General features: G+C 37.2%; 1 protein-coding gene across 1 annotated transcript in view; it reads left to right on the top strand.

Annotated features, from left to right (window-relative positions):
* LOC142436307 (zona pellucida-binding protein 1-like) overlaps positions 1 to 26,966 on the top strand; it is a gene marked incomplete at its 3' end in the record, with an annotated part of 30,613 nt that extends 3,647 nt beyond the window's left edge. Inside the window, exons 2-5 of the mRNA XM_075540049.1 lie at positions 844 to 924; positions 11,310 to 11,435; positions 20,775 to 20,924; positions 26,748 to 26,966. Of these exons, the coding sequence (XP_075396164.1) occupies positions 844 to 924; positions 11,310 to 11,435; positions 20,775 to 20,924; positions 26,748 to 26,966 (576 nt within the window). The remainder of the gene's footprint in view (positions 1 to 843; positions 925 to 11,309; positions 11,436 to 20,774; positions 20,925 to 26,747) is intronic.
* Positions 26,967 to 27,183: the final 217 nt, after the last annotated feature.

Here is a 27,183-nt window from a genome sequence, read left to right as displayed (position 1 = left end):
ACTCTGCTGCAAACTAAAAGGTTGGCGGTTGAAGCCTACCCAGCAGCACTGTGGGAAAAAGATCTAACAATCTGCTCATGTAAGGATTTCAGCTTAGATCATACTGTGCAATACTTCTGCTCCTTCACCTGGAGTCTCTATGATCTAAAATCAATTCAAGAGTGCCTAATTATACTCTATGTTTACTATGAGCAAGGTATGTATGCTTACACTGATTCTTGACCTGAGCCTTCATCCTGCTATAAAAGATATTTATAATCAATAAGGAAGAGTATATGTACATAAAGAATTATATAGTGAGTCTAATGATGTCCCAATGATGAACTATGCTAAAACCAAACACAAAACCCACCACCAAGTTGAGTCTAGCTCATGGCCACCCAATATAGAGTATCCAAGTCTGTAAATCTTTATGGAAGCAGATGGTTTCATCTTTCTACTGAGAGGCCGGGGGAGTTGAAAGAACACCTTGCTGTTAACAGTTCAACACTTATAAGTGAAAATGACAAATAGGAAATTTGATGGAGAAAGATCTTGTGATTTGGTTACAGAAGTTTAGGGAATATAGTCTTTTAGACATGAAGACTTTATTCTTTCTATGTGGATATAGAAAGAGCCATAAATGAGATATAGTTGGGAGAATATGAGAAGCAGCAGGTAAATTCATTTCATTGGAACAAATGAAGGACAGGAGAGTTGGGCAGAGAGTATCATAGAGAAGACTAAGTTTTGACACTCCCCTTCAACTGAGATAAACGGTGCTATGATGTTATGCTATTTTCCCTTCTTGGAATTTCTCTAAACTGTTCATTATTCCTCTTATTTTCTGTTTGTTTCTGACAGTTGGCTATTTGATTCGATTTCCAAGAGGATTTCATTTGTCCCAAGATATGGTGAAAATAGTGGGTTCAACAAATTTTCCAGGTATATATAACTACATTCTCTGTAACTTTAAGAACACAATTACTGCCTGTTTGTTTACTTTTCCAGTTCTTTGGTAAAGACTAACTAATTTTTCTGTTTATCCTTGACTTTTTCTATATGATGGGCCTTTTTAGTTTATAGCATTGGGTGAAATTTAGTTCCATATGACTAGATTCATCGAGGTCTAGTGGGTATAACTGCATAATGTGTGCAAAGAATGATTATTATAAAAGTTTATCTAGTTAATGCTGCCTAAGATATTTTTGCTTGTTATTGTATAATTTATATAGTAATATTAAGGATATAAGCGTTGGACTACTAACAACCAAGTTCATGTTTCAACTCTACCACCAACTCAGTGGAAGAAAGCTAAAGCTGCATGCTTAGTTAGAGTTTCACAGTCTCAGAAACCCTACACTGGAGTTAACCCAGTAACAGGAGGCTTGGTTTGGGGTTCTATAGTAATAGCAAATGTATGCAGTTTATATATCGTAAACCTGTTTCAATGAGATCCTCATTATGAAGATTTGAAATTATTAGAGGTTTTGATATGGTTATATGAAGCACAACTATATTTTTTTACATATTTTTGACAGTTGATACCCATGCCACAAAATACGGCCTCTTAAAAGTACAAATAAGTAGTTTTTAGCATTTTGACCAAGTTACTAAATGATTAAAACCAGCTGTTATCAGTGAAATCCAGGTCATGGTGACCCCGTGTATGACACAGTACAGTTTTCAATGGCTAATTTTTTTTGCAAGTAGATCACAGGGTCTCTTTTGCTAGCTGCCTCAGAGTGTAATTGAACCCCAGCCTTCAGTTAGCAGCTGTATGAATTAATTGTTCTACTTCGAGACTCCAGGTAATAACCAAAAGAATCAACCCAAACCCACCATTGGCGAGTTGATTCTAACATAGGGACCCTGTAAGACACACTTGAATTGCTCCATGGGGTTCCCAAGGCTGTAAGAAAACAGACTGTCACATCCTTCCCCTGTGGATCCTGGTGGTCCCAAACGATCTATCTCTTGGGTCCCAGCTAAGTGCTTTAATCACTGCCCCATCAACCTTTAATTCTAGGAATGTGCAATAAGGAAATCTCACACCCATTCAGTAAAACTCCCCATTCCCCTCTGCTCCGAGAAACCACTTTTTTGTGTGTGTGCCTCTTTTGGACATTTCCTTTATATGGACTTATAGAAGGTATAGCTTTTTATGTCTGACTTCTGTCATTTGGAATGATGACTTCAGGGTTCAGCCATGTTATGTGTAATGGTACTCCATTCCTTTTTGTAATCAAACATTATGACATTGGAGGAACATACCATATTTGTTTATTCATTCATCATTTGTCGAATATTGGCTCTTTGGCTCTTTTTTATAATGGTTTTAAAACACTAGTGGAACATTTATGTAAACATTTTAATGGAATCATCTGCTTTTACTTTTCTTGATTCTATCTAGGAGTGGATTGTATTGTAATCCTTAGGCTAATTGACTTTCCACCCTGCAGTGGCTAAGGACTCCAAATTCCCCACCCGTTTGCCAATACTTGTTGTTGCTTTACACTAATGCTGTTATTGTTGGGTACAGGCAAGTCAGTTGTAATTTATTGGGACCCAGCATGACAAAGGGGAACTGCTCCATAGGCTGTTCTCACAAGGGTAGGGTCATCAAGTCTTTTCTCCTGTGGAACCTCTGGTGAGTTTGCATGCCTTACGTTTTGGTTAGCAAGCACAGCTTTAACCATTGGACCATGCAGGCTTCTTCATAGCCATCCTCTGCCCAAAAAACAAGCTCACTGCCATCAAGTCAACTTTGACTCATGCTACCCTTTTAGAACAGTATAGAACTGCCTTGCTGGGCTTCTGAGACTCACTTTTTTTTTTTTTTTGTAGTTAGTTCAAGGATCATTTGTTGGCTTTTAGTGTTTTCCAATCTAGTCTGTTGGGGCACCGTGCCCTGCCCCCAAAGTCCAGCTTCAGCATTCCCTGGGGACCTCATGGCTCCATTCCCTTGATGTTCTGTTGCACCCCCTTAGTGTTTTGCCTCGGTGTGGCGGGATCAGATCGGGTGCAATTCCCACAGTGTGTCTCTGGTGTAGTCCTCTGTAGGGCTATGGGTCAGTGAGGGGCATCATGTCTCATAATGAGGCTGACCATGTGGTTCGCCCTGTGGACTGGCTGCTCTAATTGGAGTCATCATCCTCAAGGTGGGCATCCTCTCTCCTCCTTCCCCTTCACCAGCACCCATGCACTCTGATCAGGTATGTCCTTGTCCTGGAGCTGCAGATTCAATGCCATCTTTTGAAGTAAATTCTTCTGGGAGGAGGGGCAGGTGTCCACTTAGTAGTTGGGATTGGGGCCGGCCCCCCAGACCTCTCCACTGGTTCCCTACTCCGCACCAGCATGTTGCATTCACATCTTGGAGCACTGGGTTGAAGTCTGGTCCCTCCTTGCCTGCTCCATAGCTACCTTAATGAATGTGAAATGGTACCTCAATGTGGCTTTCAATTGCATGACCCTTGTGGCTTTTCCTCATGAGTGATTACAAATATTAACCTATGTTTTATTCTAAGTACTGTGCAATTGTAGTTCTTATTTTGATGTCCTTAATCAATTTGGAGTTAATTTTTATATGTGCTCTAAGGTTAGACTAGCACTTCATTCTTTGTTCTTATGAGGTGCTTTCGAGTCAGTTCGGACCCGTATCCAACTTACGCACCACACAATGAAACACTGCCCAATCCTGTGCTACGCTCACAACACTCCCTGGGCTTGAGCCCATCGTTGCGGCCACAGTGGCACTCAGTCTCCTTGAGCATCTTCCTCTTTTCGACTATCCCTTCACGTTACCAAACATGATGTCCTTCTTCAGGGACTGGTCTTTCCTCATAACATGCCCAGTGCATGTAAGACAAAGTTTTACTATTCCTGTTTTTAAGGACCACCTTGGCTACACTTCTTCCAAGACATACTTGCTTGTCCTTTCAGCGGTCCATGGTACTTTCATTATTCTTTTCCACGCCACAAATCAAATGCATCAGTTCTTCTTTTGTCTTTTCTATTCAGTGCCCAACTTTAACATGCATATGAGTCTATTGAAAATACCATGACTTGGGTCAGGCATGCCTTAGTCCTCAAAGCAACATCTTTCAATACTTCAAGGAGGTCTGTGCAGCAGATTTACCCAATGAGCTGCATCTTTTGATCTCTTGGCTTCTACTTCTATGAGTATTGCTTATGTATATAAGCTAGACAAGATCATTGACAACTTCAGCCTTCTCTCCAATAATCATGATGTTACCTGTTGGTTCAGGTGTGAGCATTTTAATGTTCTTTACATTGAGTTGCAGTCCATACTCAAGGCTGCAATACTAGATCTTCATCAGCAAGTGCTTCGAGTACTCCTCACATTCAGCTAGCAAGGTTGTGTCATCTGTATATCAGAGGTTGTTAATGAGCCTCCTCTAACCCTGATGCCATATTCTTCTTCATGGAAATCAGCTTCTTGGATAATTTGCTCAGTGTTCAGATTGAACGAGTATGGTGAGAAGACACGACCATAACACATACCTTTCCTAATTTTAAACCCTGTATGATTCTCTTGTTCCGTTCTCACAACTGCCCCTTGATCCATATGAGCGTAATGAAGTGTTCTGGAATTTACATTCTTTTCAAGGTTATTAATAGTTTGTTATGATCCATACAGTCAAATATCTTGGCATAGTCAATAAAATATGAATAAACACCTTTCTGGTATATATTGCTTTCAGCTAAGATCGGTATGAAATCAGCAATGATATCCTTTGTCCCATTCCCTCTTATGAATCCAGCCTGATCCTCTGGCAGCTGCAGCCATTGTTGGATGACCTCTAGCAAACTTTACTTGCATATGATATTAATGATATTTTTCTATAATTTGATCATTGCTTTCTTCTTATATGATGTTCTTGATGTCATCCTGTAAGTCATCAGGTCTTCTGTCATATTGTTCAGTACAGTTAATCTGTTCATGGAATGTTCTAGAAATTAAAGGGTGATGTACTAAAGGTCAAAATTTGGCTCCTTTGGATTTGTTTTAATTTTCTTCAGCTTCAACCTGAACTTATCCATGAGCCATTGATGGTCTGTTCTACAGTTGGCTCCTGACCTGGTTTTAACTGCTAATATTGAGCTTCTCTATCATTTCTTCCTACAAATTTCTGTGTATTCCATCTGGAGAAGTCCACATGTATAGTTGCTATTTGTGCTGTTTAAAAAGGTATTTTTGATGAAGTAGCCATTGGTCTTGCAATATTCGATCATGTGGTTTCTGCCTTTGTTTCTATCAAGACTATATTTTAGAACCACTGTTCTTTACTCATTGTTTCCAACTTTTTCATTCCAGCCACCAATGATTATCAATGCCTCTTGAATGCATGTTGGATCAATTTCAGACAGAAGACAGTGGTAGAATTCTTTCGTTTCCGCTTCACTAGCTTTAGCTGTTGGTGCATAAATTTGAATAATAATTTTGTTGATTGGATTTTCTTGTATCATAACAGACAGAATTATAAACATCAAGCTAGATCTTGATTTTTTTTCTGATATGACTTTTCCGACTCAGAATGGTCAATACATGTCCATTTCAGCTCTGGTCGACTGTGCTTTGCGATGGCAGCTCGTCCTCAGGCATATTTGGAGTGCATTCCAACTCCTCGACTGGCTCTCTCTTTGATGGTGCTGGGCTTCTATTTATGAACTCTTTAATATCAAGCAATGTTTCCATGCTAGCCACAGATTGTCTGTAACTAATTCCTCACAAGAAGTCAACATAATCCTTCTTCAAAGTCTGTTCTTAGTCTGGAAGCTCTGCTGTAACCTGTTCACTCTGGGTGACCCTGCTGGTATTGGAAATACCAGTGACATGGCTTTTACCATCACAGCAAACACGTCAGCCACTACGATAGGGTGAACTGACAGACAAGTGGTGGCATTGGTTAATTAGTAGTGTGTTATTTAATTTTCACTTATTTCTGAGTTTCCCAATTTTCCTTCCGTGTATGAATTTTTAATTTCATTTCATTTTGCTTGGATAACATGCATCATAATATTTCAATACTTCAAAATGTATTCACAACTTGTTTTATGAAATTATGGATATATAGTATGTCCTAGAGTACATTCAATATATATTTAAGAGGAATGCATATTTTACTTGTTTGCTGAAGTGTTCTACATATATATTAGGTCTGGTTGGTTTGTGTTATTATTCACATCTTTAACTTCCTGTTTTATTTTTTATCTAGTTCTATTCATTATTGAAAGTAGCATATAAGAGTCTTCAACTATTACTATTGAATTGTCCAAAGTTTCTTTTCTATTTGTCATGTATTTTAACATTCTGCTGCTAGATGAATATATATCTATCTATGTGTTGGTCTGGGTACACTAGAGAAACAAATCCATAAAAACTCATGTGAATATACAAGAGCAGTTGAATATTGAGAAAATATCCTAGTCTAGTCCAGATTAAGTCCATAACTCCAGTATTAGCCCATATGTCTGATAACAATCTATGAAGTCCTCTTCAGACTCATGAAACACATGCAATAATGCCAAATATAAGAAGATCACAGGCCAGTGGGTGGGAAGTCTTATAGTTCCAGCGGCGTTGTTAGCACCTCAGTGCTGGCAGGGGTCTCCACGTGGCTTCTCCAGGTCCATGGTTCTGGCTGCATCAGGGAAGGTTCATGTGGCTTCTCCTCAGGGATGTCTAGCAGGAAGTCAGTAGAGAGAGAAAAGTGTCTCTCACCTCCAAGGAGGAAAATACAGGAGTTCCCAGAATTCTCAGGAGAAGGCCATGCCTACACGGAGTCCTCATTGGTTATATGTTGATTGACAGGCTAGATCCACCCTTTCCCAGTTAATCCTCAAATTGACAAATGATTATACAAGTACCACGATCTAGCATATTATATCTTCTTGGTGGAGTAACCTTTTATTATATCATCTTTCTTAACTTTCTTTGTACACATTTTATTTTAAATTCTATTTTGTCTGATACAAATTAGGTTTTTTAAATCTATCATTGGCATGGTTCATCTTTTTTCATACATGTGATTTCATTTTCTTTGAATCTAAGGTACATCTCTTTTAAACAGAATATTGTTGTAAAAATATATATCCTTTACTCCATACCTTTTAATTAAAATCCTTGCGATTGATTTTAAGCATTCAAATGTGAAACATAGCTTTGACAGATATATAAGTTTTGGTCAAATATATGTGGCAACAGGCAAGGGAAAACTAATCCTTATCCTTCAATATCTTTTGAGTGGAGGCTGAAATTCAGAGGTTAGGATTTAAGCCTGCCCACAGGCCTGGGCATGTGCATAATATTATGTATGTGTGCATTCCTCTAGGTTTTAAGTAATGCTTTGGAACTTCATTTATCCTCTATGCATATTTAATTCTTTACCTTTAAAATAAAATTATTTATAGTTAGGGCATTGTTTGCCTGAATTACTAATACCCCTTCAAGTAGTCTCAAAGTTAAATAATTACCTCTAGCTATTTTTGACAAACACCCTGGAGGGAAAGACATTTTGTAGGAGATGAGCTTTAACCTAGTTAAATGAAAAAATAGCTTTGCAAGTGGGCTCTTCAAGAAACTACCATGACCATATTTTGAGCATGAGGTTTTAAGGCAACTCTGTTCCAATTGACCTGGTGCTTGGTTGCTGCTTATTTTTATTGTGATTAGTTATCAATGTTTTTGCAGCCCTGGAAAGAAGTAGATGGGAATACCAACCAAACCAAACCAAACCAAACTTACTGCCATGAAGTTCATTGTTACTCGCAGCAACAGTATAGAATAGAAAAGAACTACTTATTAGGGGTTTCAAGTCTAAATCTATATGAGAGCAGATAGCCTCATCTTTCTCATAAAGACCAGTTAGTGGGTTCGAATCAGTCCAAGTGTTCAACCCATAGTTCTATTAGGGTGCCTGAATAAACTCTGCCCTCTAGTCGGTTCCAACTCAGATTGACCCTTTAGGACAAGGTGTAACTGTCTCCTGTGGGGTTTCAGGAGTAGAAAACCTCTTTCTCCCGGAGCCGCTGCTGGGCTGGAAGTGGTAACCTAATAGCCCAGCTGATAACCACGATGGCTTCAGGGCTCCTGGAGTCATATCAAAACACTTTAAGCAACTTGTTTTTATCAAAATTTAATTGTTTCTCTCCAAGAAATGTTTCACGGATTGCTCTGAGTCTTTGCCAAATCTGGAGCACAAGACCTCTTTAATAAAAATATTAAAAAGCAGATGTCACTTTTAAGAACTAAGATATATCTGAATTAAGAAATAGTATTTTCATGGATTAAATAATACTAAAGAAAAATTGATGCTTTTGAATTATGGAATTGGCAAAAATATTAAATATACTTTGGACTGCGAGAAAAAAATGAATAAACCTGTGTAAACCCCTCAGGACCAATAATGAGAGTAGCGATATCAGGAGGGGAACAAGGGAAGGTGGGGGAAAAGGAGGTAACCTATCACAATGATCTACATATAACCCCCTCCTTGGGGGACAGACAACAGAAAAGTGGGTGGAGGGAGATATCAGTCAGCATAAGACATGAAAAAAATTTAATAAATTATCAAGGGTCCATGGGGGGATAAGGGAGGGAGGGAAAATAGAGCTGATACAAAAGGCTCAAGTAGAAAGAAAATGTTTTGAAAATGATGATGGCAACAAATGTACCAATGTATTTGACACAATGCACATGTGTATCGATTGTGATAAGAGCTGTACGAGCCCCAATAAAATGATTTTTTTTTAAGGGGGGAAGAAGTACAGTCAGAATGTTCTTCAGCAGCGAGAATGTTGAGGTTTTGTCTCGTGGGCTTTGGACATGTTATCAGGAGGGACAAGTCCCAGGAGAAGGACATCATGCTAGTGAATTGGAGGGTCAGCAGCAAAGAAGATCCATGGCGAGAATTGGTGCTGGTGGCAGCCATGTGCTCAAGTATAGGTACAGTTTTGAGCATGTTGTAGGACTGGGCATGATTTTGTTCTGCTGTACACAGCTTCCCTATGAATTAAAGCCTACTGAACAGCACCTAACAACAAATGTACCCGAAGTATCATCTTATTTTCCATTTTATTATTTTTGAGATTGAAGACTATTGCTTATTTTATTTTCGCGTTTTTCTTGCTTTGACAAAACCAGGTGGATTTACATGTATTTATTATGCTTGGAATGTGTATGTAATTTAGGAGAAGCAAGAACAGGGGTCAGTAATAGCTGTGATCACCCACCCCATCGTAGATGCCAGAAAAAAAAGGGTGTATTGGGTTGAGCCTTCAAATATGAGGAGGCATATAGTTATATACATGATTAAAATCCCAAATGTGTGGTACGATTTACTGATATCGAGCTATATAAGTAACTCAAGACAATAGGGTAAAGTATCTGAAAAGAGTATATTGTAAAATGTAGGTTAGAAGCCCTAATACACTGATAGTGTAGTTGCTCAGTACTCAGTTACTATCTGAAAAGGCAGTGGTTCTAAGCCACCAGCTGTTCTGCTCATCAAAGGTGTGGCAGCCTGCTTTACTAATGATTTACAGGATGAACCCTTATAAAGCAGTTCTACTCCAACAGATAGGGTTGCTATGTCAGAGCCTACTTGACGACTTTTTAAAGATACATATGGTAGAGACATCATAGAGGAAGACCTGTGTTAGTCTGGGTAGACTAGAGAAATAAATCCACAGAAACTCATATGTGTATGAGAGTGTTTTATATAAAGCATCCCAGCCCAGTCCAGTTCAAATCCCTAAGTCCGACATTAGCCCATGTGTCCAACACCGATCTACAAAGTCCTCAAACTCACAAAACACACACAATGATGCTGACTGCAGGAGGAAAGCTGAATTTGAGCGTGTAAGCATCTCAGTGTTGGCAGGGGTCTCCACACGGCTGCTCCAGCACCCAGGGCTGCATTGGGTAGGTCCATGCGGTTACTCCTCGGGGATGTCTTTCAGGAAGTGAGCCTTGTCAGCTGAGGCAGGGAAGACCATCAGAGAGCAAGAGACAAGACAGACAAGGCTTGCCAAGTCACTTATCTCTGCCCTTCAATTAAACTGCCCTTCAATGAATCCCACATGTGCTCATTGGCCAGGTTGGCACGGTAAACCCAACTCTCACAGACCTGTAAGCCATTCTAAGGAATGCACATTGACTGGGTAAACATTTTTTTAAGAGGTGGAGAACATAGACTTGTAAACTGAAGAAAAACAGGAAAAATGAGTGGAAATTAATAAAAGAATATGAAAAGACTAAAGAGGCTCAAAAAGAAAATATGTGCAGTAATTAGTAGATACAATTTGGCAAAATTTATCAGAAGAAAGTAACTGATGCATAAATTAAGAAGCTTTATGAACAACTAAATACATGATGAAATTTTGAAAAGCATAATTTAATATTCTGAACATTAAAATGGATAAAAAACTGATTTTTTATATATAACCTAAATTCAGAAACGTGGATGCAAATATCCAAAGACAAATATTTTCATATTGAATCCAGAAATATTTGGGTAAAATATGCTCTGTAGACAATTTGTTAATATCATTTTGTTAAAATATTGAAGAAGGAAAATCATCTTAATCTATATAGAAAAAGCATTTATTAAATTTTTGCCCCAACTTAAAATAAAAAATAAGCCAACCAGAATAGAGGGAACTTTTTTAATCCTAGGAGGAATATCTACCTAAAAGCATCATGCTTTATTTTGAAACTTAGAAGTAATATTTTTGATTATCAAAACTAATTTTTATTTTACTGGATCAAAAAAATTGAAAAAAGTACTGAATCAATCCAAATGGCATTCCATTTGTTACATCACTGAGAATACGCTAATAATCTTTTAATATGAACTCATTTATTAGATACTTTCAGGTTTGACTTTGCAAAACAGAATTAAGTCTGGATATAGAACTATTGTAATACTTTATAAGTAAAGTAGTATTTTGGAAATAAAATTGGTTAGAATAGGTAAGCTCTGAGTGAATACATACTATATATACATTAGGTGTATATGTGTATGCATGCATTTACGTGTATATGCATATGCAGATAGCATCTATGAGTTAAAATCTACTTGATAGCACTGTGGTGTACATACATACACATATATGTAACAAATACACGAATGGATATATTTATATGTACATTTGTTACTGACATAGAAGGCCATGAGATTTAGCACTATAGGAGAAATGATCCTAAGAAAACCTATGAAATGTGTAATCCAACTATAAAAATGTAAGGTATTATTTAATGAATTAACATAAAATAGTAGTGGAACATTTTAATTTTGTATTTTCAGTGAAAGTATATGTCATGCTCCATCAAAGAAGTCCACATTTGTTGTGTGCTACTCAACGACTGCGAAATGAAGAATTGATAGATCCATCATACCGATGGCATGGGCCAAAAGGCAAAATTGTTTCAGGTAAGAATTTGTTTCAATTATCATAATTAAATTCATGTTTCTAATATATTCTGAAGAAAATGAAGGGTTTTTGTTTTATATATACTTATATAGTTCCTCAATTTATTCTTTTCTACAATTTTCTTTTGGAGTTAGACTATAACAGTGTAACTTGCTATCATCTGTTCCCTTTTTCGACATGAAATAGCAATACTGTAGGAGTCAGCTGATTGGAGAGTTTACGTTGATACATCTCTAGTTGAGAAATAAGTTATTTAATATAATGTTCAAAAAGTCATCTTTATTAACTCAATTCGAATTTTACTTAACATGGTATATAGAAAAGAAAAAGCAAACATTCTGAATTGTGTAAATATATGAAGCAATATAATGATTCATAGATTTATACGTATAGATTTTTATGTTGTATAAACATTCAGGAACAATGTTATATTTTATTAGTTATTATTTTATATGGCTTTATATTTTTCTTGTGTAAAATTCTGACATTATGGATTATATTTCAAATAAAACTTAATTTGTTATCCAGTTTTCAACAAATGACTGAAACTAACATGGATATTTTAGTATCAGTATCTGCTTTTAAATATACTCCCTGGATTGACAGTGGTGTTCTATTAATATATTATTGATGATATAGCTACAAATAAAGAAGCAGGGTATTGAGGTTCATACTCATGGAGAAAAAGGAGCTTGAGGCACACCAAAGTTGGAGCTTTACAGTTTATAGGTTTTACTCTTTGAGAAAATAAGATCATATTCTCACCATGTTAGTATTTTTTCAGATTGATACTGTTTGTATGATGACTTTACAATAAATATTTTACTTCAGCTATAAATTTACATTTGCTAAAAGCATATTCATTTTAACTGTGTAATTTGAAAAATTAAAAGCAGCTCTTTTATTTCAGTCTTGATAAATATCTGGCTTGGTCAATTTTCTTCCTAAAGATATGTTGAATGAAGCACCAAATTTTCTTTTGCATATCCTTTGAGGAAGTTTTTCTATACTACAATATGTGACGAAGATACTTTGCCTTTACCATTTTTTTTTGTTTAGAGACAGGGCTTGTGGTTGAACACCTACACATATGTACAGGTTTGTTTTACTATCTGAATGAAGAAACAGCACACTTGTCCAAATATATGCCAAAAAATTAGTAGGAAATACATGTTTTGTCTTTTATTTTAATTCATATTTTTATAGATTTGAGGAATATCTCATAAATTTCTATAATACTTTTATTCAAAAATAGCTCCAACTATAAAGAGTTATTGTATACTTTATGTCAGTGAATAATTAAGCGTGTCCATATTGACTAGTTGTAGGTATCATTTTGCTAGGTTTTGTGCAAAGATCAAACATAGGAATGATTATGCCTTATCTCCATGGAATCAGGAGTGGTCAGTAACATAAATACTTGAGATCTAGCAGCAAGCATAAATGAGTGAGGTGGTCAAGGTGTAAACCATTTAATACTAGAATTATAATCAAACTTTACTTTTATTGGTCTGCGATCTATGTAAACATGTGTATTAAATATATATTACATTTTATATGGAACTATATAAGCTAACAAAAAGAAAAGAGTTTTGAGGGGAGTTAAGAATGAACATGGAAGATTTTATTACCTTTCGTTTTTGAAGACCCCTCATATTTTTTTGTTGGGTGTATATTCAATTTAACTTGGAATCTTTCATGAACAATATTTTATTTTAATCACTTTCATAAAACTATAGATATTAACAAATATGATTATATCCTGATATGGTTACAATTATAATAATATAGTGGTTTTAATATTTAGAAAATCTGTGTCTAAGACAGTCTGGTATCCTAAAGTAGTGATTTTATTTTAGATTTTAGTACAGCATTACATCATAGGTCGCTGTCTGGCAATTTTATAGCTCATCATAATACATTATATATACATTATGTAATACACAATACATTTTAAAATATTATTTAATTTTATTAAAACATGCTTATCAATTTTTAATTTTTCCAAATAACATTTTCCCTAAAAGTGAGCCAAACTATGTTATTACATAATATTGTATATTCCTTTAAAAGGAAATATTCAGGTTGTTTAAATGTGTTGTTGAGTTAGAGGGCAAGTTTTAAAATTGGTTTAATATTTTTTCTCTACTCTCAGTGATTTTTATTTATAACATAAAGCATTTATCACAATGGTTTCTGAACCTTTTACTTCAATACTATGCTATTGTGTCCAGTTGGTTCTCTAAAGAAGGAAAACCAGTGGCACGTCTATGTGCTGAGTATAGGATGAGACTTATGTAAAGAAAGTGGCTTACCCAGGAGTAGAGGTAGGTAAATCCTGTAACCACGCTGGACCAGCAAGACAGGCTTCTCCTGACTCCTAGAAAGTGAGGAGCAGGAAGCAGGATAAAGAAGCAAAGACAACAGGGGCACAGATTGGTGGATGCAGAGATCAGTCAGTTGAGTGAAGACACCAACAGTATTCCAATAAAGGCTTTTGGGATCGACAAGCAACACAGCAAGAGATCAAAGAACTAGGCGCAAGATCAACCTCTGGCAGAAGGCACAGGGGCAAAAGGAATTCAACCCTGCTAGCCCTCTGTTACACAAAAAGGCTATGACACCCAGGAGGTTGGACTCCACCCCTACCCTGACCCAGGAGTTAACATAATTCCTCACTATTACTCTTAACCATACGTAATTACCAAAGACAACTGGAAATCCTACTTGTGCCTAACACGATTCAAGTAGCATGCATACAAATGAAACCCACTAACCCCATATTCATCTTATTTTTTATAAGTGAACAAAACAAAAATATTTGATTCATGCACACAAATAGGAATTACTCATAACAATTATCGTCCTCCTTTTTGCAACTAGTCTTGTGGTTGTAGCTGCTATTTAGAGCTATCTTCTCAACTACCCATTCCATATTTTGTTTATCTTCAGCAAATGTCTTGGCTGGTGATGGTTCTGTGTTTGGTGAAGTGACCTAAACCTTTATTCCCGAAGTGTCAGGGCTACTAATAGTCATGTCAGATTGGTACTGTACTTTACCCCTGATTTTAATCAAAGAAATAGTAATAAGAGATGGCCTAAGGAATATCTTGGATTCCAGACATAGTCGTCTTTACCTCCATTATGAAACATCAATCCAATTTCCGCTTGGTAATCAGACAGTGACCCCCATTCAGTATAACCACACCATTCTTTACCCGTTATCCAGAGAAGCCCAAAATGGATAGAAGGAATTCTTAACTTTAATAGACTCCCTGCTATATTTCTAGGTGGGAATATTTTTACTTTGTAACAGGACTTCCAGACCTGAAGAGCATAGGGTTGCTGGGACAGGAAGTAAAAATGCTAGAAATGGTCACTAAACGTAATATTAGTGGTGCCACTACTGATTCTACCCCTGGGTTCCCGGACCTTTGAATCCTGGCTGTTGGAGCCACCACACCATACCTATTAGAGAAAATTGTCCCTAAGCTAGCGCTGCATTTATATCTTCAGAAGCTCATTCCACTGTTCTAGCAAGGTGGCTGCTTCAGGACGAACAGGAATATGGTACAACAAGTTGAGTCCGTGAGCATGGCCCCATGGCTGGAGGGTAAGCCGTTTGGTATGTCTACAAATGGTAGTTTTGGCAGAAGCAGCGAGTGCAGGGCAGGGAAATGCACATCTAGAGTAAGTGCTCCATTGAGAACAAAATAAGGCTCTTTCTATGATAGAAGTGGTTGTATGTAATAAACATGCCACCAGGTTGCTGGTTGATCTCCCTGAGCAATGGCCCTAAATTTTGGAGTCCGTGTTGGTCTTTGCTGATGACAGAGGGGGCGCTCAGCAGTGGCAATAGCCAAGTCAGCCTTGGTGAGTGGACGTCTATGTTGTTTAGTCGATGCATAATTTCCCTCCCTGCCACCATGTCCACATTTTTCATGGGTCCGTTGGGCAAGGACAGAAAAGTCCTGGGGAAAGAGAAAGACTAGTTTTCACAGAACATGTCATACGATCCACTTGCCTATTAAACCTCTGTTCTTCTGAGTAATCCTTTGGTGCACATTCAATGAAGATTTAAATATCTTCATGTTTTTTGCCCATTCATGGAGGTCTATCCAAGTACCTCTTTCCCACACCTCCTTGTCACCAATTTTCTGATCATGATCCTTCCAAGTCCCTGACTATATAGCCAAACTATTGACCAAAGCCCACATATCAGTAAACCACATATATATTTATCCATTTCTCCTTCTAGGTAAATAGAACAAATCTGTGTACTACATGATGACCCGCCCATTGGGAAGATTTCCCTCCAACACTGCCCTTTAGTGCTGCCTACTTTTCAGTAGCACCTGTATATCCGGGCAAACCACCAGTAAACCAAGCGCAAGTTTTCTCTTCCTCAGTCAGCTGATCATAAAGAACTCCTCATGAGGCCATGGGTATACACTATGATTAGAAATCATTGGCTTCTTCATGAAGCCTACTTGTACCTTCAGATCCTGCTCTAGCCTCTATATCTCTATCTATCTATCTATCTATCTATCTATCTATCTATCTATCTATCTATCTATCTATCTATCTGTCTACAATTCTATTTAATGATACAGTGCTGCTGAGCATGTCCACATTTGTGACTCTGTGGGCCAGACAACACCTAGTTCATATTGGCTAGTGCAGGCATGCATGGTGACTTTGTGGGTCAGGTGAGGCAGTCAATCCCCACTAATGCCCAATAACAAGCCAAAAGCTGTTTTTTAAATATGGAGTTGTTGTATGCAGAGAATGGTAGAGGTTTGCTTTCAAATCCTACGAGTCTGGACTGTGGGTCACCAATATGGGCCTGACAAAGATTCAGAACTTCATCTCTATCTGCTATTGACACTCAAGCTGCATCACATGGCTCGAGTGGCAGAGTGGCTTCCACAGTAGCATGAACCTGTTGAAGCACCTTCTCTTTTTATGGGTCCCACTCAAAGCTGCAACATTTCAAGTCTTTTGATATAGAGCCCAGAGTAACATACCCACCAGGCATTGTGCTACCTTTGTAGTTGTGGGAAGGGCCAAATACAAATAACATCTTTCATGTTACTAGAGATAGCTTAACGCGCCTCACACTATTGCACCCCTAGACATTTCACTGATGTGGAACGCACCTGAATGTTTTTGTTAATTTCCCACACTCTAGCTCAGATAATTTACCATTAAGTCTAAAGCCATTGATGCATCCTCCTTACTAGGACCAATCAGCATAATGCCATCAATGAAATGGACCAGTGTGCTATTTTGTAAAATAGAAAGGTGATCAAAATCCCAGAGGACTGAATTATGAGATCTTCTTGGAAATTTGACGTAACCTTGGGAGAAAGTTGTAGAAGTGCCAGCTGAAGGTGAACTGCTTCTGGTTCTTTGAAACTGGCATTGAGAAAAAGGTATTCACCAGATCACTAGCTGTAGATGCCAAGAGAGGTGTTTATTTGCTGCCTTAGGGTTCTCTAGATGCAAAGCTAGAAATATAGTGATAAGGAATTACAACAGCAAAGTAGTCCATACACAGTACAGAGTTCAGTCTGACTCACTTTCCTGAGTCAATTAATGTACTGAAGGCCGTTCCAGCTCACACCGCCACTAGTCTCAAAGGCCAAAGAGACAGAAATAAGAGAGGCCAGTAGCACGAGTAGTGTGGAGAAGCAAGTCATGGTGGAACCACAAGGTGGCTGGCTGGCGTTATGGCTCTGGAGGCATGGAAAGACAAATAGAGTAGTCCCACAGGCAAAGTGGAACAGTATCTTGCCATAGAACAGCACAACACGATGGTCCACAGATGGGTGGGGAACCAACAGGTAGCATGGCACATGTGCTGAGTCATGACACCTGGATTAGGCACCTGCCCAACCAACAAAAGGGAGACAGAGAGAAGCTGGGCTCCACAGTCATTATATATCTAGGGCAGCCCTCCAAAGGATGTTACTGGGCCGCAACCTGATTGACAGGCTAAACTCCACCTATATCTTCTTACAGATGCCATATTGGCACGCAAAAATTAACCATCACATTTGCTAAAGGAATGAATCCACATCTGGAACAGCTCGACTGAAGTCACTACCTGGTTAAGTTTATGGTAATCCACTACCATTCCCCACCTGGTTTTTTCAGAGGTCAAATAAGCAAGGTAAATAGAGATGTGTTGGGAATCACCACCCTGCATCCTTCAAGTCATTAGTGATGGCACTAAGTTCTACAGTCTCACCAGGAATGCATTGTTGCTTTTGCGTTACCATTTTCCTAGGTAGAAGCAATTCTAATTGCTTCCACTTGGTTATTCCTACCAAATAGCCCATATTCCCCATTTCAAGGATCCAATTTGGGGGTTCTCCCAGTTGCTAAGTATATTTATTCTAATAATTCATTCTGGAACTTAGGAAATTACTAAAGAATGTGTTTAAGCCCCCTCCTCCCCCCCCACACACACATCCTCTGTGAGATGTGTTTGAGCTAAGACTATTAATACTTAACCATCAAGCGCTCCCACTTTGACTCATGGACCTTTAAAATAGTTTGAGTCTTCTGGGATAAATGTCCATTCATAGCCATTGTCCAGTAAGCCACAAAATTTCCTTTTCCCAAGTGAGCAATTACTCTTCAAAAGCCCTCCGTTTCCTTTTTCGGAAGAGGAGGAGAATGCTGAGCAGCATAAACCTCTGCTGGTGCAGTGAGGTCCTTTTCCAAAGGGATTTGGCATCTCCTTTGTTCAAAGTGTTGTGGGTCTGTGAACTGGCTCAAGTCTGGGAACGTCATGATGGGTAATGACTATTCTGGTGATTTGAGTTAGACTATCATTCACCTGATCTGGAATTTTTTTTCCACACCAACAGCCTTACATCATTTATTGTTAAACTTGATTAGGAAGCAAAAAACCAAGAAATAAACCAGATTATTTGCCAATAGAAGTTCAAGTCATCAGATGGGGACAAAATTTGAGCCTGGGAAAATGCAGTCATGCGTGCCACCCTTCAGGGGTCTCCTTACAGCCCCAGCTTGGTTCTTCTCCAATGTCTTCTCTTGGAGTTGTACCTGATTTTATTACCGGTTTTCATTCGAATTCCTTGGGGAATGGGCCGATTCTGCTTCTGTTTCTTGGCCAGGAATCTCTTAATCCTGAAAGTCTTATGAGAGGACATGGTGAAGTCAGAGAACCACCGCACTCGGGGTGGCAGAGAAATGGAGAGAGGGAGGAGAGGACGGCGATCTGGAATTTTTATGAATGTATAAATCAAGTAAATCTTTAATAGATTTCCCATCTGTTTCACTCCTAGGGACACCCTGCCTAAGTAGCCAAGGCCTTATGGCAATGTGAGTCAGGCTTTTCTGATGACCACTTTGACTCTACTGTCTATTATAGCAACTATACCCCCTTGTTTCTGTTGATTAAGTACTGCATATGGGCCTTTAACTTCATGAGGGTCAGTCAGCCCCAGTGCAGACAAGTTCTTAATTTATTCAAGGCGTTCCCACTGTCAAACCTGGCTGACACAAAATAACAATCACGGGAGTCTTCAGAGAGGCTGAGGCTCTCCACAATTTTTTTTCTTACTATTTTGGTAAAAGGTGTGACCTCAAGGCACTCCGTTTTGGGATCTATGAGATTATCCTGATAAATGAACTCTAAAATGCCAATTTCTGTAAGCTTTTGGATGCCTTATGTTATGGTATACCCAGGTAGGCCTGTTACTTCAACTTGACTTACCATATATAGTGTGTATAAGCCGAGTTTTTCAGCACAAAAAATGTGCTGAAAAGCTGGGGTTTGGCTTATACGTGGGTCAGTGGTACCCCAGAACAGTGTAACATCTCGCTGCCCCCCCACCCCCAGGTAACAGACGAGCGAGCACCTGTTATCTCGCGGGTGATTGCTGTTTCTCCGCTGTTCACTGCAGGGCTTTGAATGTTTCTTTACTCACATCTGGTAAGCCTGACTAACAAAAGGAGGAAATCTCATGAAGCCTGACATAGAGTTAATAGCAAAGTGGGTTCGAGATGCATGGGAAGACATTCCAGAAGACATGGTGCGACAGGCCTTCCAGAAATGTAGTATTAGTAATGCTATAGATGGCAGTGAAGACTGCGCTTTGTATGAAAATGACAGCAGTGATGTTGATGACGGCGATCTCAGTGAGGACAGCCTCTATGATGATGAAGAATCCAGTTTGAAGGATTTTAACTCTACATTTTAGTGTGGTTGCTGATTGAGCTCAGGGAATAGTACTCTTAAGGTATCATTGTTGATACCTTATTGTTTTTGTTGAACCTATTTTCCACTTACTGTGCTGGTTTACTACTGTTAAATGACTTGTCCTTTTATTTATGTTTTTATTTAAAATAAATATTTAAATACATTTCCCCACTGATGTCTCAATTTATTTTTTTATTTTATTTTTTTTGATGTCTCAATTTTTAGTAATTTTATTTTTATTTGTTTTGATTATTGAAACTCACCAATAACTTCTGCATTTTCCACCCTAGGCTTATACTCGAGTCAATCAGTTTTTCTGGTTTCCCAGGTAATAATTAGGTACCTCAGCTTATACTCGGTTCGGCTTATATTTGAGTATATACAGTATATTTTCTGCTATACATCCTAAGTTTCTCCTAATGTAGTATTTAAATAATAAGGTGTGTGGAAAAATAAAGGCATCTTACATCCGTTACTCAGTGATTGGGTGACCTTAGCCAAGTAACTTTGTTTTCTATATTCCTCAAATTTGTGATCCAACTTTTCTTTAGTATAATATTTACTCACAAAAATATTTGGTTGTCATTGGGTTAACCTTTGCCCTAGAAACACTGTTTGATACTCACTTTGTAGAGTCAGTGACGTTATGAAACGCTCACTGCCATTGCAAACCCATGAACTGATTATGGAAGTGAAAACCCCGGTCTTTCTCGCGAGGAGCTGCTGGTGGTTTCAATCTGCCGACCATGCGGATCCCAGCCCTGTGTATAAACAAGGGCTCTTAAAGTTATGTCTCATCATTAAAAAAAAATGAAAACACGTGCATTTTCCAAATCAATGAGAGGTACAGATTATGAACACAATATGTAGATGAAGTTGTTGGTTTCTGATCACTTAGGCAGCCGTACAGTGGATGAACCCCAATGGGAGTAGGAAGGACATCTTTGCACCCACCACTAGCCAGTACCAGCCTCCATGACAAAGTGTGCTCTAACCTCTGTCAGTGGTTCTTTAGGTAAAAGTTGATGGTTTAAATTTTTTAAGTGTTTCCTCAGTCTTGTCTTGTTGAATCAATGAAGGGCTATTTCTTATTCCTTATTAGAAAACAGCACAATCCAAGTGACAACTACAGGAAGCCTTGTATTTCAGAACTTCGAGGAGATTATGAGTGGAGTTTATACATGTTTTCTTGAGTACAAACCGACTGTGGAAGAAGTTGTTAAAAATCTTCAGCTAAAATATCTTGTGTATGGTAAGAAGTACACTTGGAATTTTATATTTATGTTTAAAATGTTTATGTATATTTTAATAGGCTTGTTTTAGAGAAACTGAATTTGCTGTTTCCTTATATAGACATACACACATAGAGTGCCCACACATGTATTTGTGTGTGTGTGCATACATATATTTATACCTATTTTTCAGTGGACTCTGTAAAGTAAAATAGAGTGGTGATGACACAGAATAGTTAGTAGGGAAGAATTTATTTCCTCAAGGAACTGTTAATGTGTACACAGACAAATAGTAGTCAGTATGAAAGCTGGGTGTGTAGGAATCTTGTTTGTGGTAACTTGTTGAACTAGCAATAAGAGACTAATATGAACATGGTACTCACATCAGGATTACAAAAGGCATAGCAGAATTATTTTTGATCTCATGGCAATTTTGTTATATCAAAACGTCATATTATCCTTGAAATAAAAAAGGCATTTTTTTATGAGAAGTTACATTGTTAGGCCAAGTACTTTGTCTAAACTTTTAAAAATAGTCGCATTTCATCTTTACTCTGTTAGATTTCTTAATCCCTTACTTCATATTGATATATCTTTAAAAATATAAAGTGTCTTAAATGAGTTTTATAGCAAATCTAGTAATGACAAAAAGGTTAATGATAGCTAATATGAACTGAGGATGTATTATGTTCTTCGCAATGCTGTGCTTTTAAATGCAAGACAAGCATTTATTCTTTTTTATACTTGTCATTGTTTGAAGTATTGCATTCTTTTTCATTTCTGCTTTAGCTTATGGACAGTTTTTGCTCTCAGTATTTAAATAAACAAATAAATTATATATATATATATATATATATATAAAATCCACTTGCAGTTATGTTCTTTTGAATTTTGTGTTGACCCAGGTATTTAATATTCCTTGGATAAAAAATTACATTATATATAAAACAAATTTTAAATATATTTATTTTAGATTAGTTTCAGGTTTACAGAAAAATTTTGTAGGAAATATAGAGAATTTCCAAATAATACCTTCGATCATCAAATTATTTCTCCTATTATACCTTGTGATTCATTTGTAGCAATCATGTAATATTAATAAATGGTATTAGCATTATTACACAGTTATATGACAGTAATTAAAAATGTATTGCAACTAAGGTTCCAGTTTATACATACACACAGACTTAAAAAACAGAACATGTCCCTGCTATTCGTAGATGTATGTAGAAAAGTTCTCTTAGTAATACACTTGTCCTGGCCTAACTAGCCCAAAGTCAAACTCCCTGTCACTGAGGCTGATGCTGTTTTATACTAACTGTGAGTTTCCGAGAGGTTTTAAATCTTTCCAAGAGCAGAAAGCCTCATCTATCTTCAGTAAAGCAGCTGTTGGGTTTGAAGCACTGACCTCTGGTTACCAGTTCAATGCCTATCCAGTGTCCCTGTCATAGTCTCCTCACAGTGCCTTAAAAAACCCTGACCACAAAAATGATACTTTTTTTACTATAGGAAAAAAATGATTTTGAAATCAGGGCTAGTATCAAATTTTTGTAACAAAATTCAGGTTGACATCTTCCCAAATCTTTAAAGGCTTGTAGCAAATTCCAGGCTTGCTAGATGGTGGATCGAGTTTTAAGGAAGTTGGGAAAAATTTCAAGGATAAATAATAGATTAGTCATCTCCGAAGGAGATGGTGATTGTTCTTTTATTATTCTAAAGGGGGTTATCTTGGTAGATATTTTCCAAGAACAATCATGAGAGATTATTAGAAAAATAAACATTAAGAAAATGGAAAATGCATTATTGAAAAATACTAGGCTAGTTGCACTGGGAACATTTTTTCATCATGACACTGTCCCTGCTCATTTGTGGAGGACAGAGGGTTGGCCTATGAGGATATCGACAGGGATACATTCTGCCAATCTTTTTCATATTTCTGTGTTCTTATAATTATTTGTATTCGTGTTTGGATCTATAAAATTGTATCCCATGTGTAGGTTCATGTATCCTTGCCATAGTTAATTGAACCTGCTTTCATTTTGGCGCTCCCCCCATTTATAATTCCCGGCAACTACCGCTTTGTATCCTAATACTGTGTCCTTTAATACAAACACTGTTATAAATGAAGTCATATATAATCTTTTTTATGTAGGAATTGACTGAAGGTTTACAGAGCAGAACATCAGTTTTATATTACACAATCCGTATGCATTGCTTCTTCATTGTAATTCCCTCAATGTAACATCACTTATCCCACTGCCTCCCTTTGTTTCATGTTTCCAGCCCTCCTTTTTTAACCCTTAACTGTGTCATTCATTTGATCTCACAGTGTGGGCACAGGGCATTTGTACATGAATGTTTACATTTCCTGCAAATATACCTGAGACTGTGGTGTAGCTTGCCTCTTGAAAACTTGTTAGATGTAACAAGAATGTAATTGTGTGGATTAGTTTTTTACATGCAGCAAAATGTTGCAACAATTCATCTAAATTGTTGCATGCTTCAATAGCTGTAGGATAAAGTCAGTTCTTATTAGTTGGCCATGTAGCTGTTTTCACATTTTCCTAGCATAGATAAGTGCTTCATCATCTTGTTGAAATATTTCACTTCATATTCCACCAATTCCTGGAGTTTTGTGTTTAGCTAATGCTTTCACTGCCTCTTGAGCTTCTTCCTTCAGGATCACTGGATCTGGCCCCTATGCTACCTCCTGACATGGTAGAATGTCCACTAGTTCTTTTTGGTACAAGAATCTGTATTCTTTTGACTCCTTTTTAATCTTCTTGCTTCTTTCAAATTTTTTTCCTGTAGAATTTTTGAGTATTGAAACTCACTCAAGGCTTGAATTTTTTTCTTGTGTTCTTTCAGTGTAAGATATGCTGAGTGTGTACTTCTCTTTTGGGATTTTCTAGATATTTTCACATTTCATTATAATATATGACTTTGTCTTCTCGAGCTGCCCTTTGACATTTTGTGTTCGGGTATTTGACATCATTATTTCCTCAATGTGCCTTATCTACTCCACAATTAAGACCAAGTTTCAGAGTCTTTTCTGACATCCACTTGGATTTTTCCGTCTTTGTTCATTTTATTTAATGACCTTTTCCTTTCTTCGTGAAGTGTGTGCCTTATGTCAGGTCTTCTGTCATTAATGTTCAGTGTGTCAAATCTATTCTTGACATGGTCTCAACATTTAGGTGGTCTAGAGTTATGTTTGTTTTTTGGCTCTAGAGGACTTGTTTTAATTTTCTTCAGTTATAAGCTGAATTTAACGTGTGAGCAAATGATGGGCTGCCCCAGGGGCTATCCCTAGCCTGGATTTAGCTGCTGGTAGTGAGCTTCTCTATGGTCTTCCCACAAATGCATTAGATTTGATTTATGTGCATTCCATCTGGAGAAATCCATGTGTATAGCCACTTTTATGTTGTTAAACAAATGTATTTGCTATGAGTAAGTCGTTCAAGATTCCGCCATGTGATCTCCAGCTTTGTTTATATCACCAAGACATATTTTGCAACTGCTGTTCTTTCCTCTTTGCTTCTAATTGTCGGTAATTATCAATGCAGCTTGCATGTTTAATACAGTTCAGACCGAAGAAGATGGTAGAGTTATTCCGTTTCTTCAGTACTAGCTTTTGTGGTTGTCACTTCATTTTGAATAATAGTTGCATTGATTGGATTGAATTTGGACAAATACAATCCTATGACAAACAGATTGTATTATAAGATAGACCATGAAATGTCCTTTGTAATGATGAATTGACCGCCATTCATCTTGATTATGTCGTGCCTGGCATAATAAGTTATGTGATAGTTTGACTTAAAATGGCCTGTTGCAGTCCATATGAGTTCACCAAAGCCTAGGATATCTACCTTTATGTTCCATTAAATTTTGAGGACTTCCAAATTTCCTCGATTTCTACTTTGTACATTCCAAAATCTGATAATTCATGTTTTCAGCAGTTTATTCTCATTTTGAGTTGTGCCTCATCAGCAAATAATGATCTTTTATTCTCATAGGCTGTATACCATTCATGTTACCATGGTCAATTTTATTTTGGAAAGGCAGCTTTATCACAGTTATATTTCGAGTATCTTATTCCCATAGGGCCTATCCCCTGGCACTTTCTCTGACAATGCTCTGCTCCCATTTATGAGGTGGTCTTCAGTATCTTGACAGTGATTCCATTCTGTGCATAAGGTTGCCAGTGTGTACTTCCTCCAAAACGGACAGCCATTGGGTCTTCCTAGTCTCTTACTCTGAAAACTCTGCGGAAACCTGTTTGCTATGGGTGACCCGCTGGCATTTGAAGTACCATACCAGTAACATGGCTCCCACAGTCACAGCTACACACATGCCACCACAGGACAACAAAATGATCTGGACTAGTGGTGGATCAAGCCTCCATGGCTTCAGAGATTTGGAATCTACAGTGGTGTAAAATTAGTGAGAATTTCAAATTAATGATGACTAGGGAGAGGAAAAAGAGGATAAGATGCATGAGTTAACAGTCATAGAAATATTGAATTGATTAAGGGTCAGGCTGGTGTTAGTAAGTTGTACATCTGTAAAAGTTTAATTGGCAAAGAAAGGTTGCCTCACTGAACAACTGCTTCCTTTGCCGGAAGAGCAGAGGAACTGAATGGTGCCTCGCTACCAGTACTGAACCTTTTGAAGAATATTACATTAGAAGTACCCCAATTTATAGAGGGAAAATGTAGAAAAGAATTTAAAATGTTTCTGTCTTTCTTCAATATTTCATAAGAATAACATGACTTTTTCTTCTAACATATAGTTAGATTTTTAACCTTTTTTATATTTTAAGGAATTTCAATATTTGTTTACATATATTTTCAGGAACAATTTTATGGATACTAGTCATTTCTACAATAGCTATATTATATTTATATATTTTCTATATTTATTATTTAGAATTTTTAAAATCTAGTACTGTCTCTATTAAATGTTTCTTTTAGATTTATTTTTAAAATTTTCTTTATCATATTTAATGCTTTGGATTTTCCCAAAGCTTTAGGGGCTTTTACTCATGTCCATATATGAAATTGATAGCGGGTCCTCAGCAAATAGAAGCTGTCTCCTCTGTCTGAATACAAAGGTTGATAGATGTAATTTGGTCCATGTGTGTGGGTAGGAAAGTGAACAAAGCAGGACCTCCTTTTAATTGCGAGTGGAGAGCTCTCATTTGAGTGTGTGATCAGAAGCGTGGGAGAGGAGCCCGGGTAACAAAAAGGTTTTCTGCTTTGAGATGTGAACTCTCTGGGATCTTTAGTGTTCTTTACTTATTTTAATTTTATAGTCTTTGAAATATATCAGTGGAATTTTGGAAAAGACCAAGGAAAAACACTTTGTCTCACTTCTAGATATTGGAACTGGGACTTGAGAAAACAAATTTAAAATTTATTAGAAACATATTAGAGGTTTTTTTGTTTGTTTATTTGTTTGTTTCAGATTAACCTTTAAGCCAGAGTTGGAGGCAGCATAATAAAAGGGAAAACTCTGAAATCAAGCTGCCTCAGTTGGAGCCTTATTTTTAATAGTGTGAGGTTTGGGGCATGGAAACTATTTCTTTGTCCTTCATTTTTCTTATTATGAGTGTAAAAATGACACCAATCTTTAATGATTATTTGGGAATATTTGTTCATTAATATTCATTATGTACCTAAAGCAATATTTGGCAGACAGCTAGTTCTAAATAAATATTTATTTAAGATGAATAGAGCTGTGTATAAATAATGTATTAAAAATTTACCTAAATTATTTTCCTTAAGTGGTTATCATATAAATATCCATGTTTACATTTATCTTTGTTTTATTTTTTGCAGCTTACCGTGAGCCTCGTTACTATTATCAGTTTACAGCTCGATATCATGCTGCTCCCTGCAATAGTATCTATAATATTTCTTTTGAGAAGAAGCTTCTTCAAATTTTAAGCAAATTGGTTCTTGACCTTTCGTGTGAAATTTCCTTACTTAAATCTGAATGTCATCGTGTTAAAATGCAAAGAGCTGGTTTGCAAAATGAATTGTTCTTTACATTTTCAGGTAAGCATGTACAGTTCTCTGAGAAAAACAAAGAGAGAACTTAAATTATCTTAAAAGTATGTTGTGAATTTATAAATTTATAAAATTTTTTGTGTATCTCTCACTGCCATCAAGTTGATTCTGACTTATAGCAACACTAGAAGATGCTCTACATGGCAAAGTTGAGACTTTCTGGTTGCATCAAGATTTACAGCTTCAGAAACTCACAGGAGAAATT

Source organism: Tenrec ecaudatus, unplaced genomic scaffold (genome assembly GCF_050624435.1).
Source record: "Tenrec ecaudatus isolate mTenEca1 unplaced genomic scaffold, mTenEca1.hap1 Scaffold_2112, whole genome shotgun sequence".
Classification (NCBI taxonomy): domain Eukaryota; kingdom Metazoa; phylum Chordata; class Mammalia; order Afrosoricida; family Tenrecidae; genus Tenrec; species Tenrec ecaudatus.
The sequence above is the reverse complement of the archived record's forward strand: the minus strand, read 5'-3'. Positions and strand labels throughout refer to the sequence as shown.